We start from the raw sequence: 14,183 nt of genomic DNA on the forward strand, positions 1-14,183 counted from the left end.
TTCCCCAGAGCTTCCCTCCCAACTGAAAGCTTTCTTTCTATGCCCGTCTGCTTGGTTCTTCTCCACCCCCCGCGCACCCCCCGTCGTCATAGCTGGTTTAGATACTGTCACGAGACCTTACGTAACTTTGGATCTGTAGAGGTGTATATAACCCTCCGTCTCGCCTCTTGTGCGCATCAATTAGCTACCAGTTTGCCACCTTCTTTCTCACTAAATCAATCTCCATTGCTTGTTGAAACAAACCTACCCACAAAAGATCTACAAAAGAAACAATTCCAAGACCCATTACACAATTGCTCAGGTACTTGAAAGAAGGGCACGTGACACCGTTCTATCTTACTGGAAGCTAACTTATGGGTAGAGATCAGTCAAGATGTCACCTTCAGTTACCACGGATGCTACTGTCAAAGGGAACGGAAAGGCCCCCGGTGTGCACGTTGAAAGCACCGCTCAGGCTATTGAGTACGAGCATGAATATGCTGCTCACAACTACCACCCATTGCCCGTTGTGATGGCAAAGGGCGAGGGAGTTCGTGTTTGGGATCCTGAGGTTAGTCCGTCACATTTAAGGCTTAAAATGCACTCGCCGGTTTTTTTAAATAGCAGCACCCAGGTCCACGGACCTGGGAATGCTACAAGACCCGACAGATTGGTTTAGGGAAGGACAGTGATGACTGACGCCATTGGCTTTGTGCATTTAGGGCAAAGAGTACCTTGATTTCCTCAGTGCTTACTCCGCGGTCAACCAAGGCCATTGTCACCCCAAGATCGTCAACGCGCTAGTGCAGCAAGCTCAGAGGTTAACCTTGTCCTCGAGAGCATTCTACAACGATGTGTTCCCCGTCTTTGCCAAGTTCGTTACTGAGGTATGATCTTAGAATCCCATTAGGCTTTTTAATTATTCCTAGCTCCTTGTATTAAAAGGTGGTGTGTTTTATTAGTACTTTGGTTACGAGATGGTGCTCCCAATGAACACTGGTGCCGAGGCCGTTGAGACCGGTATCAAGCTTGCACGTAAATGGGGTTACAAGGTAAAGGGTATTCCAGAGAACAAGGCTCTCGTCTTTGCCGCCTCCGAGAACTTCCACGGCCGTACATTTGCTGCTATTTCCTTGTCCAACGACCCCGAATCCAGAGACAACTACGGACCATACCTCCCCAACATTGGATCTAGGTGTCCTTCAACTGGCAAGCAAATCCGATACAACAATATCAAGGATTTGGAGGAAGCATTTGAAGCTCACGGAAAGGAGACTGCTGCGTTTTTGGTAGAGCCTATTCAGGGAGAGGCTGGTATCGTAGTGCCAGATGATGATTATCTGAGCAAGGTTCATGAGTTATGCAAGAAGCACAACGTGCTTCTTATTTGTGACGAGATTCAGACCGGTATTGCGAGAACTGGCAAGCTTCTATGCTGCGAGCACTCCAAAGTCCGCCCTGATATCATTCTTCTTGGAAAGGCCATTTCTGGTGGCATGTACCCTGTCTCGGCTGTTCTTGCAGACAAACACATCATGCTCACAGTTGAGCCTGGTACCCACGGATCGACATACGGCGGTAACCCGCTTGGGTGTGCTGTAGCTATCGCGGCTCTTGAGGTTGTACGTGACGAGAAGCTGACCGAGAACGCGGAGGTTCTTGGAAAGAAATTCCGTGAGGGACTTCGCGCAATTAAGAACCCTGCTATCAAGTTGGTTCGTGGTAAGGGTTTGTTGAACGCAGTCATCATTGACGAGTCAAAGACCTCTGGGCATTCTGCTTGGGAGCTTTGCCTTCTTTTGAAGGAGAAGGGACTTTTGGTGAGTAGAGCTCGATATATTACTACTTGAGAGCAAGGCAACTAACAATGTCACGTAAAGGCCAAACCTACCCACCAGAACATCATCAGGCTTGCACCACCGCTTGTCATAAACGAGGAGCAGATCGATAGGGCACTTAAGATCTTTGAGGAGGCCTTGAATGAATTGGTTGGTATTTCGCCATTTCTCGTCCGTGGAGCCCTATCGCTGACGAATAACCAATAAACAGCCAACCTGGAATGAAGAAGGAATCTCCAATGAAGAGAGGTCCCACAAGAATGTCCTCGACGACTAAATTTTTGGTTGCAATTTCCGGCATCTCGTTTCCTTTGTTTTCATAGGTTGGATAAATAGCTAGGGGTTCAACATGGTGTTGTGTTTTCTTGGTCCAGTGCGCCTCAAGTACAGCGGGTAATTTCCAGTTAGATTCCTTTATTTCTGGTCATAAACACCGGCTGGTTCCAGGTCCTGGGGTTTTGTTACAAGGGTTTCTGGGCTTTTTTCTTCAGGTGTCCGGGTTTTCATCACCAACTCTTTTACTTACTCTGCATAAGCATTTGTAAAGGTGTATTTGTATTCTCCTAGTTAAGGGTTTTCTTTCTTGGTTGTTTTATCAATTGTAAATATATTATTCTCTAACGAGTTATGAATCTTATCTTTTTTGGTTATGGATACTCTCCCAAGCGGTGGTTGTTTCGAGTCCAATGATGAAGTCACCACGTCTCCCCTCTAGGTAGGTTAGGAGTGTGACTTGGGACACCAAAAATTAGCTACCTTTTGTCATCAAAAACCCACATTAAAATTTTCAATAAAGGGATATCTAAATAGAGCTTTCTCAGTCGCAGACAGACCTGCAAAATTCAACTCAAACATCCACCTACCACCAACCATGTTTTTCGACGTAAGTCATTTCCCTCACCAACAACCCGACATCTATATAGCTATAGCTAATTAAACAACGACCTACGCAGTTACTCTGCTTTACCATCATTGCCGCTGCCGACATCAGCGCCGCCGTCGGCCTAATTCTATACGCAGATGTCACCTACAACGACAACCGCTCCCGCACTGGGCTCGAGGACATGCAGCCACGGAACCGTGATTTGTGGTAGCCTGGTGGGGGGGGTGCCAATGATCGCTTTGTCGCGTTTATTTGGGCACATACCCCTGTTCTATATGCACTGCTCTACATCTACCCTTCCACACACTCTTTTCCCGGCCGAATTTTTCGGTTGGATCTATTTCTTTAGAATGTATATATATATTTTTGAGTTGATAGATTGTCTGCTAGACGGATATAGAGCTTGGCGGGTGTTTGACTCACGACTCACGGGCGAAACGAAACATGAATTTTGTGGTTAAGAGTGGTTGTACGGAGAAATTGTTTACCCCAACAAACACACCTTTCACACATTCCAGCGACAAATTCAATGGACGATATCACTATCCGATAAGCGTCGGTCCATCTTGTATGGGTATTGACAAAGTCCTCTACTGGTAGTGGTTTTTTGTTCTACGTAGACATCAATCAAAACGTAACTTTAAATTACCCCCCGGCCACCACTCTACAAGTTAGTCAAGTAATCCTCGATCTCCTGGGGACTCAGTTTCCTGAACCGAGGTCCTTTGGCACCCTCAACACCTTCGAATCCCAAAAGGTGGTCGGCTGGAGGACCGACAATACCGATTTCTACGGTGTCTCCGGACATCTCACCCTCAATCTATAACAGTGAGTTAGAATCGCTGTAAAAAGCTTGGGTGTTACACTAGATCGCGGTAGGCTATCGTGGACTTACGGTCTCTTTCAATGTCAGGAGAGCAATGTGGATTGCGTCTTCGAGCTCTAGTCCATCAGCGTAACGCTTCTCGAGGAAGGTCTTTGCAGATGTTGCGCTCTTTCCGATGGCAGTCGCTTTCCATGGGAAGTATGAGCCAGAGGGATCGACCTATGTATGAATCCCGCATCAGCCTCCAAACCCCCGTCTATTCTAGTCAAATTCCCCCCAAGCGCCGTAGCTCACCTGATATAGCGCTGGTCCGCCCTGCCCTGTGCCGGCCGGCTTGTCATCCCATCCGGCAACAAGCAAACTGACACCAAAGGGCCTGACACCACCACTCTGAGTGGCCTCCTGCATCACCTTCGCAACGTCCTGCACCAATATCCTGGTAGGAGGGTATTCATTGTAGATTCGCTTGTAATCTGTGTGCGAGACCTTTCTTGCCTTGTCGGTCAAGACCCGATAGTCGGGGCCCATTCCGGAGTAGATCATGCCGATGTTGGGAGTTATACGAGATATCTTCTCGAGTGACGACGAGTTCATGAGCGGGGTCGATGACTTCTTCTCGGTCGCTAGAACAACACCATTGGTTGCTGGAGTATGTGTTAGAGGTTTTCCATGAGTTTCGTACCGGGAGAATGAATAATAACCTTTGATCCCTAGAGCAGTGACACCTTGGTTTACGGCGTTGAGAGCATATTCTACCAGAATGCCACAGAATCAGCCGCCCGTTCATCTATCCATTTCCATCCACCAGCATCCGAAATTCCATTTCGATATCCTTGATGTCTATCTCCATGATCCCGGAAGCTTCGCAAAAAGTAACATACCGATTTGAACAAGTTTCCCACTAGATTAACACTTGGGGTTAGCTAAGCATTTAAACTCTCGGGGAAGGTGGGGCGATAATACTTTGGAGAGAAGGTTGTGAGGGAGAATGAATATCTGTCGGCCATTGTGAGAGCAGGATGGAGATATCAAATGGCAAAGGCCGAAACGATGGAAGGCGGGGGGATATATTTGGAGATGGAGCGAATGCGTGAGTGGTGGTATTAGTGGGGGAGCTCGAAGCTGCGGCTCGACTTCGCGGTGATGAGTTACCCGGCTAGCATCATGGAATATCACTGGCGCTCGATGTTACTTGGCGGTTGCTTAAATTTATTTATTGCCCGACCGCGGCCAGGCTGGGTACATGTATTTGATGTGCAAGCTGAGGTCATGAGACTACATGAAGCTGTATGTAACCATAGCTGTACTGAACTTTTTCAAAGTTATGTTTTTAAAAAGATTATTTCGACTCGCCACACTGTTCTTTAATATGTCCTTGATTACAGATGAGCTCTAGCTCTGATTACAGTACGAAAAAAGAGGATGTAATAGGTACTGTACCAATACGGAATTGTGCAAAACTTCCGAATTAAATCGGAATCCTAACTATTATACCGTAGCAATACCGTAACAATACCGTAACCCTACGGTATTTTGTCAGATATGGTACTGGATCCACCCGCTTTTTTGGTACTGTAGATAATTATGATCATATTATGAAGTCCTAAACTCTAGATCTTTGGGTATATTCAAATATTGAGAATTCCTAAGTACCTGTATAAGTGGAGAAAGGGCTCCCCACTATTTCTACTCCCGGCTAGCCAGCTATAAAGTAGCTATGTGCATAGGTACTAGATGGCTACAAATCTAGACTCTCAATTGCAAGTCCCATTTGATATCGATCTCGAGAACACACAATTACATTATATGTAGTTAATGTGGCTGTAGCTTGCTAGCTCGTAATCGCTTCCATTAGGCTTACTCGCTCACTATCACAAAGGATCACTCGGAGTTGTCGTAAAAGCGGCGCTTCGCCTAGCAAAAATCACCTACTACACCCAATATCCCTGCAACAATTGTAACAAACTTCAATTTATAATACCTACGACTCATAGCTAAACCCTCTCATCATAATATTACCAATTGACCTAGCTCTAGAAGCAAAGCAAAACCCAAAGCCGGGTAACCCGGAACATAGCGCAGACTTGATAAGGCCTTCCCTGAAAACCTCTGAGAAAAGCGCCATTCAACTCCAAATGCTCCGTTCATCTGCCTCGAAATCGCTCTTGCGATCAGCACCCTGGCTTGTGAAATCGCCCTCAATAACTCGAGGTGTTTTCAAACGATCTTTTGCCTCAACAGTTTCATCTCCCGGGAGTCGAGTATGTAATGCTACTGCCCCACCTGGTATGTAGGCAGTGCACTAATGGCGTTGCGTCTTAGGACCCCGCAGAGCTCGACGAGATCACAACGCTACCAAATGGACTCCGAATAGCCACTGAAGCCCTTCCCGGTCATTTTTCGGGACTGGGTGTCTACATTGATGCAGGATCACGCTACGAAACAGATCGCCTGAGGGGTGTAAGCCACATCATGGACCGGCTTGCCTTCAAGGGTACAACCAAAAGGTCTTCCGACAAGATGCTTGAGATCCTCGATTCGCTCGGCGGTCATGTTCAATGCGCCTCTGCTCGCGAATCTCTCATGTACCAGTCTGCGGTCTTCAATAAGGATGTCTCAAGCATGGTTGGAATTCTTGCTGAAACGATTCGGGACCCGTTAATTGGCGAAGCGGAGGTGTCCCAGCAATTGGAGACGGCGCAGTATGAAATTGGAGAGATATGGTCGAGGCCTGAGATGATATTGCCGGAGCTTATGCATATTGCGGCATATAAAGATAACACTCTAGGGAATCCGCTGCTATGTCCGGAAGATCAATTGACAAAGATTGATAGAAATGTTATTCAGGAATACAGAAGTATATTTTATCGTCCGGAGAGGATAGTGCTGGCCTTTGCAGGCGTGGACCACAAAACAGCTGTATCTCTCGGAGAGCAGTACTTTGGCGATATGAAAGCCGAATCAATATCTACCAAGCCCCTCTCGCCGCTCTCAGCCACCTCCAGCATTCTTTCCAAAATCCCACTCGTGAAGAATCTCTCCACCAGCGCATCGAATTCCGCGGAAGCCTTGTCTTCATCAAGCATCTCGCCACCCGGGACCGCCCCATCACACTACACCGGCGGTATCGTCTCTCTCCCCCCATTCGACGGACCCACCCATCTTCCCACATTTACCCACATCCATATTGCCTTCGAAGGGCTTGGGATAGCAGACCCAGACATCTACGCGCTCGCCACACTTCAAACCTTGCTCGGTGGTGGTGGCTCTTTCTCTGCCGGTGGCCCTGGGAAGGGCATGTACTCCCGTCTCTTCACCAATGTCCTCAACCAGCACGGATGGATTGAGTCCTGTGTTGCCTTCAACCATGGCTACAGCGACTCTGGTCTTTTTGGTATCGCAGCATCATGTCGGCCCGGCGCCGGGCACGCCCTCGTTGACGTTATTCTAAGAGAGTTTGCGTCAACCTTCACGAACTCTGGGTTTTCGGGGCTAAAGAAGGCCGAGGTAGATCGCGCAAAGAAGCAGCTAAAGAGCTCGCTGCTCATGAACCTGGAGAGTCGGATGGTAGAACTTGAGGACCTGGGACGACAGGTGCAGGTCCACGGGAAGAAGGTCGGCGTATTAGAGATGTGTAGGAAGATTGAGGCTCTAGAGGTCGCAGACCTGAGGAGGGTAGCGGAAAGGGTGCTTTCGGGCAAAGTCAATAATAAGGGAAATGGTACAGGGAAGCCAACGATTGTGGTGCAGGCCTCGGCGGATGAAATTAGCAAAATTGGGGATTTGGGGGCGACGGTCAAGAGGTACAAGCTTGGAAGGTAGTGGCGGCTTGAGTAGAGCTATAGACCGGAAAAAGATATAATCAGTAGCTGTAACATTCCCGTGGGGTCTTGGGGGTGTTCTTTCTATTTTTTTTGTGCCTAAAATATTCAAATGTTGAATTTAAGGATCTCCCACTGTACAATAGCAATTAAATTTATGGAACATATTTATACCTCTTCCGCTGTACCTAACGTGCATGTTCTACTTGTTCTATTATTATTTCGCTGCATCGATGGGCTTTCATGTGCTATATCAACGGAACCAAGCTTAGAGAAAACTGTGGTCATGTTTTTTTTTTATCTGCGAGTTGAAGAATTTTGATAGAAGTTCTATGTGCACTATCAAAGGATTCATATATATGGCTAAATAAGGGATGAAATCCTGTCTTCCCTGTCAAAAATAAGAAGTTTAGACCCTAAATCATGCAGAGCATAAGTACGTGTATGCAGGTACAGGTGCTGCATCGTTGCTTGGAAGTCGCCACGTCTAAGTACAGCGTGTAACCCTATATGCACATGTAGACTCCATGGCCATCGTCAAAGAATTGATCCTTTTAAACCACAGGAAAGAAATGAATTGCGCGGAGTGTCGGGTTCCGGGAATACTGAGGATATCACGGGGAAAGCCGGCATCGCGGATTAAAGACGCTCATGTATGCCATGCCCCCTTTTCTGCATTTAGGATCTCGGCAGCACTGTGTATATTGGAGAGCTAAGTACTTTACATATTATACCAACATGTACCTTTGGAGGGGGAACGCCGATGAGAGGCATCACATGGCCACGGTATGCCGGGACCTGATACATGTAGTTGAGCATTCTCATTCTAAGCATCCGAGCAGGGTCTCACTCTCCCGGATTTTCACGAGATCGGGAATTTGAAGCCTCCCAAACAGAAAACCCCCATCGTTCCTCGATCGTGGTTCATCTTTGCTAGAGTCCATTCACAGATGTTGCGCGGAGCCTAGGATCCAGTAAGAATGAGAGCCATGGGTACGAACCTGAATGCTTTCCCCTCTAGTCTAATACCTCTACAGCTGTGTTTAAATAGATCGTGGGAGCATTTGTACGCCACAGTCAAGACTGGTTTCTTCCTTCGTTGTTGGAGATTCTTCTCCGCATCCCACTTATAGGAGGTGTAGGTAGATACTTTCGATTTCTTGGAAAAGGTACCTATGATACATGTAGCTACTGTAACTGGCAGACATTAGCGGACAGTTTAGCAGAGGTGGCCAGTTTAAGAAGGCAAGACATACAGGTGGCTAGCCTACTCTAGTAGTCAGAGGTCACAGCTTCAGAAACCTTCTTGACTTCTTTTTTTTTCCCAAGTCGAGTCAGGAAATTCCACCTTTCAAATTTGCTCAAATCACGGACCCAAAGTTCAGAGGTATGGTGGGAGAAGCCTTGTCACGGAGTAGTTTGGACACCTCAACTTTGACCACTTATAGCTCATCAACCACCACACATATTTTTAATTTTATTAGATAGATCTACTCAGTTTCACCTGCTCTATCATTCTACATACTCTTATTTTTCGAAATTATTCTTCTTGTTGAGTTATAAAAATATTTAGCAGGGACAATGTCGCTTGTATGGTCAAAAAAAGTACTTGGCACGTAATTTGTAGAGTATGTGTTAGTAAGCAAGTCAATGTCGCGGCACTCCGTGTCAAGGTTTACCCCCACCATATTCGCAATGAGATTGTGGAACGCCTCCGGGGAAGTCCGCAACAACATGACCCGCATGCACAACCTATCATATCAAAGTCCTTGAATTCTACAAAGTACTTTCCCCCGCAACCATTATTTGTGGTCCTGCAGCCCACTTGATTGACATTTTTCTCGGTTTGGGCCTTTTCGTGGGTTATTGTTGTGGACCTAGTAGAGTATGGCTATCTCATACCGGAACTTTGGGCCAAATCACTGGGCATCGGACCAAATCCATGGCTGTTGTTTTTATCCCCCCAAACCAGCGGTAACGAGAGTTTGTACCATACGGCCGGTACTCTATTTATCTGGAAGCATCATGAAAATGGATCTGATCCGCCGATCTAGAGCATCTGCCTATCTGTAAGTATACGGTGTTACATAACCTTATAGCTTTCCTTCCAAGCCGGAGAAATATCAGGTGGAGGCTAGAGGCTGGGACGGTAGTGTTTCATGCGACAGCCGTTCCCTTTCAATCGGCTCCTTTTTACCCTAAGTCGTTTAAGAGTGCCCTCTTTAGATCGTGGAGTTGCGATTGCTAGCATATGTGCTGCATACAATCGTTTTTTTTTATAATCATACACAAAAGAGAGCTGACTGGAGATTTGGGGTTGGAGGGCACAAGTGAAACTAGACAGAAGATAAAAGTAAACTGAAACCTCTTGGTTGATATGAGCTTGGCATCGATGCGACGGTCAGCGATGACGGCGCCTTGGGTTCTTGTAGCACACAAAGATGAGCGCTCTCATGTGTGAAGATTGCGTGAAGCTTGTCTCAGTGTTTCTTATAATTGTGAAACTGAGCTGCAAAAAAATATGAGAATAGGCCCCTTTCCCTGATTATGAAGATAAATATGATATTTCGGTTTTGTGCCCTATTTTCACAACAGCTCTCTCCAGGGTCCACAAGAACGTTAGATCTATAGACTTAATAGGAAGCAAACTGCATGTATTTGTGCCGGCTGGACTAGCTATAGGGTACCAACAGCTGCGAAGTACATGTATGTACAGTCACTACCAAGAAGTCTTCGTGATGGCGCACACCACGCCCACCAAAAAAAGGTACAAAGCGACACACCAAAACACAAATATCTTTGAATAACTTCACAACCACAACAGATATTAAAATTCCGTTTGAGATGAGAGCAGGTATAGCCCTCAAGAGGCTCTACGTTTAAGCAAAGGTTAACGGCTGCTATTGGTGTCGAGTTATTTAAATTTTGGTGTATTGCCTTTAGGATTGGGTGCACCTTATGTAGATAGTCACTTTGGACATGGTATAGGTTCACAATCACAGAATCTATTACTTTTGATTAGATAGAAAGTCTCTTGGATACTATATCTGCTCCTGTACCAAACACAATTTTAATATCTTTTGTGGTTGTGAAGTTATTCAAAGATATTTGTGTTTTGGTGTGTCACTTTGTACCCTTTTTTTGGTGGGCGTGGTGTGTGCCATCACGAAGACTTCTTGGTAGTGACTGTACTTACCACCGGTGGCACAGAACTTATTATTAAATGATCTCTAATAAATGATCGTAACTCGGATATAGCTACTATCCGGTTCTCATTTCCCCCTTCTCCGGAACATCTCCAGTTGATCTTACAAAAGAATACTGCCGGGTGCGAGACATGATCTAAGATGCCAAATCATTCCATTAATTGATTTCCATATCATCAGATATCACTCGATTGAGATTTGATCTCATTCAAATGATTTTTGCTGGCACTTCTGCTACTTTCAACATCTGTCTTGCAACGCATTTCAGTGGCATATTATGCCAATTATTACACTTGTTGCCTCAAAGGTTGTCCCTAAACTACCGGTTAGTGCACCACTGGAGAAACAATTACATAACAAAAATGGGGTATCTTGTTGTAAAGGCGCACCTCGAGTACTCTGCGGTGAAGTCGCCACATGCAATTCCCGATTATATTGCTAAACATGCCGGGGGTCTGGGGTATACAACTAGAACCTCAGCACCTCTGCTTTAAGGACGAACTCATCTTAGTACATACTCCACATAAGGAATTTATCTCAAACACCGATGGATGATCATGAGTGTGGAGTCCGGCACAACTCCTGCAGCTGGAAAGTCCTTGAAAGACGAGCATACCACTGATTCTCTCCCATGAAAGACACAAACCGTGTGCTGCGGTTCGATCGCACTATAAGGCGCCTTGTCTAATAACTTGGTAGTATAGCTGTCTATCATGTCTTGGGGTCGCAGCTCAATCCAATTACACAGGTTTAGATGCGTGCAGTTTACTAATTCCTTATCGATCTTGGAAAATTTATACTGATAGCCGATAGTGAAAGGTAGATCTCAGCGACGTCCCTACATGTAGGTACTTATAACAGACCGTCCCGTACTATAGGATTCCCCAACCTTCAAATTGGATCCCTGCACGGTGACAGTGGCACCCGTACCAAACTCTACATGATGTAGATTATCTCGATTTTAGACCCCTGCATCCTGAGTAACTACATGTAGAGTACCGCCATAACTCGAATGGCTAGATCAAAATTACTTCTATGGGAAACTTCTTATGCAGATCGATATCATTCAACCAATCACTCGAATGGTAATATGTAATCCCTGGACGGAGACAGCCAACTTTTCGAGTTTTGGCGGTGCATATGTAGAGTAGAATTGCCAAAGCGGGCGATCCGAGCGTCCTCTCCATACACGCATAATACTGTAGACGCCACAGCGCACCCTATCCTTTGGGAGGAACTGGCCGAAGGCTCTTCGCAATAGGCAGAAATCAGTGCCATAGGCGTACCTTCTCTCACAAGTTGAAACCGAGCGATACTTAACTTGAGTAGGATATAGCCTTGGTGCGCAACGTTTAATGGAGCATAAGATTCAAGAAGTCCCCCACAAAGGAAAAGGGAAAGGAAACACACCGAATTGATATATTCTGGGCACAATCCCTCGTCACCATATCTTCGCCGTTTGGCACCACTGAAATTTTAATGACGGATACGGAGGCTGCTGCTGCTGCTGCTGCTGAGAATGAGGCGCCACTCACGGATCTAGATCGCGAACTCACGCTTATTGCTTGGGGAATTCTTATTGGATTTGGCTACTCGACGGGGTGGAAAGCATACAGACAGACGTCAACAATATCTCGGGAGAAGAGGTATAGGTCACCTTATTTTTGGTGGGTCTGGATGAACTATGTTTCGATAATGGTGTTTGGGGTACTCGCTTGGATCCTTAACCAGCATCATATTAGACCTCAGTTAGTCTCTCCTGCCTTCTTTCTTTCTTTCTTCTCTCTACCTTGTTGATTAGTATTCATTCACGAGACGAAGACACGCGGATTGTCTAGATGCTGACTGGGGGATATGTTCATAGACTTGGGCTCTATATCCCGCTTGGTAAGTTGGCCAGGCATATTGGATGACTTCATCTGAAGGTATTTCTATTGAGAACTTGAACCTAACGTAGTTTCTCCGCTTTCAAAGTTGCTTTATGGGCTATTCAGGTATTTAGCACCTGTCTCATAGACGCGGGATGAATTAAAGTTAATTGTACGTTACTATTCGTCAGGCACAAGCGTTGTTACAGATCAACATCAACCGAATCGAGCTTATAGCTGTTGACAAAGCTTTCAACAATAGAGTACGAATAGGGTGCTTAGCCATAATTTCTGTCTTCATAGTAGGGACATTTAGTGTCTGGATTCCAGGCCGACTTGGGATCTCAGCGAAGTAGGTATTCGGATCAATATCAAGCTTATGCCGTACATATTTTCGTTTTCACGAACGTCTATGGCTATACTACATCGCCCTCTATTAGTATTTGTTTTTGTTTTTCTTTAGAAGTTAGTACTAAGAAACAGATGAAGAATCACACAGATTTCGAAGGTTTATATCGAGGTTCAAGGAACTCTGACAATTCTGCTCGACATCGCTCTGAATACATACTTCATTCGAACCGTAAAGGCAACACTCATCGATCCCGGGCTCGACAAGTATAAGCCAATAGTTAGCCACAACCTCGTGCTTGTGTATTCCGCGATAACAGTTGAAGTAAGTTTGCCCATTCCTATAATTACCTACAGTTACCATCGCTAACTAATCTTTAGACCATCGCTCTGGGCCTAATGTGGCTCCCTGCGAGTCCCTTCGTGTAAGTTTACCCAGATACCAACTTAAGCACGCCCACCAGCGCGCCTCAAACTAATAAAAATACGCACTCGCACACAGCTGGCTCCAATACGGCACACTCGCCTGGATGGGCAAGCTCAACGTTGAGCTTAGCATGGCGGACCTCATCATGAAGCTCGCATACCACACGCCTGAACCATCGTCGCTAGAACTGCGACCAATCTCTCGCGCCGGGTCCGAGCAGATATCAAATATGTCATTTGTGGATTCACTTGCTCCGATTATTACTACTACAACGCTTGTACCGGAAACTAACGCTCCTCACGGTATTGTAGCAGAACCTAGTACCGCCGACGCGCAATCAAGCCAATACCAGTGGGTCGTGACGAAGACGACGGAGATTGTTGTCGAGATTGAGGGGATCGGTAGTGGCATGGAGCTACCAATGGAGCATGATCAGGAGGAACGCAGGTGGGAGAGGGTAGGATACCATGGGCTGATATCGTACAAAGTCGAAATTAGCGCCGGCAAGTAATAATTTGTCTTTATGGGGAGAGGTAGAATGGCGTTGGCGTTGGAGTTGGTTTTGTTTCGCTCTTTTTTGTTTCAGTACATATACTATCAGTTATGCAGTGAGGGCCAATGATTTTTATGTGGAAATTTAAATTTTATTATTGGGACTGGGTCTTGCTGCAGGGGAGCTGGGGAGGGTGGGTCGAAGACTTGCATACATGTAAAAGCTCATACTGTCATTTACTGGGTGCCTCTCAACATCCTATAGCTGATAGTACAGATCTTAAATCTTTATTCTCAATGGCTCGTTGATTATGTTTGGCTTGAAGTTGCTAGGGCTCTTATTCTAGCACTTCTGCATGTAGGGACACATGGTAGTTGCATGATGTGAAAACCACGCGAGTCTAGTTCGCACATTATTGCGCGTCTTGTTCATGTCCAGGGGCAGGAAGTGTATCTCCCCCATGTTTCAACCTTTGGCCCAGCGTTCTCCCCCTG

The 14,183-nt window shown here is 46.0% G+C and overlaps 4 protein-coding genes across 4 annotated transcripts; 3 read left to right on the forward strand and 1 right to left on the reverse strand.

The window, feature by feature from the left end:
* Positions 1-373: 373 nt before the first annotated feature.
* H6S33_002674 (uncharacterized protein) lies at positions 374-2,094 on the forward strand (the record flags this gene model as incomplete). The annotated part of the gene is made up of 5 exons (XM_044834037.1): positions 374-550; positions 702-866; positions 942-1,799; positions 1,860-1,967; positions 2,029-2,094. 5 exons carry the CDS (start codon positions 374-376, stop codon positions 2,092-2,094), a joined length of 1,374 nt encoding a protein of 457 aa, XP_044692835.1.
* Positions 2,095-3,364: 1,270 nt separating this feature from the next.
* Positions 3,365-4,533, reverse strand: H6S33_002675 (uncharacterized protein; the record flags this gene model as incomplete). The annotated part of the gene is made up of 6 exons (XM_044834038.1): positions 3,365-3,520; positions 3,596-3,745; positions 3,821-4,170; positions 4,228-4,278; positions 4,408-4,427; positions 4,490-4,533. The coding sequence occupies 6 exons, from the start codon at positions 4,531-4,533 to the stop codon at positions 3,365-3,367; spliced, it is 771 nt and encodes a 256-aa protein (XP_044692836.1).
* Positions 4,534-5,661: 1,128 nt separating this feature from the next.
* Positions 5,662-7,348, forward strand: H6S33_002676 (uncharacterized protein; the record flags this gene model as incomplete). The annotated part of the gene is made up of 2 exons (XM_044834039.1): positions 5,662-5,787; positions 5,849-7,348. The coding sequence occupies 2 exons, from the start codon at positions 5,662-5,664 to the stop codon at positions 7,346-7,348; spliced, it is 1,626 nt and encodes a 541-aa protein (XP_044692837.1).
* Positions 7,349-12,032: 4,684 nt separating this feature from the next.
* On the forward strand, positions 12,033-13,707 carry H6S33_002677 (uncharacterized protein; the record flags this gene model as incomplete). Its single annotated transcript, XM_044834040.1, has 9 exons — positions 12,033-12,301; positions 12,418-12,440; positions 12,528-12,547; positions 12,613-12,773; positions 12,911-13,094; positions 13,151-13,194; positions 13,272-13,434; positions 13,508-13,547; positions 13,685-13,707. 9 exons carry the CDS (start codon positions 12,033-12,035, stop codon positions 13,705-13,707), a joined length of 927 nt encoding a protein of 308 aa, XP_044692838.1.
* Between the last annotated feature and the right edge of the window lie 476 nt (positions 13,708-14,183).

This window comes from Morchella sextelata, assembly GCF_020137385.1.
Source record: "Morchella sextelata strain SCLS chromosome Unknown scls_13, whole genome shotgun sequence".
In the NCBI taxonomy this organism is placed as follows: domain Eukaryota; kingdom Fungi; phylum Ascomycota; class Pezizomycetes; order Pezizales; family Morchellaceae; genus Morchella; species Morchella sextelata.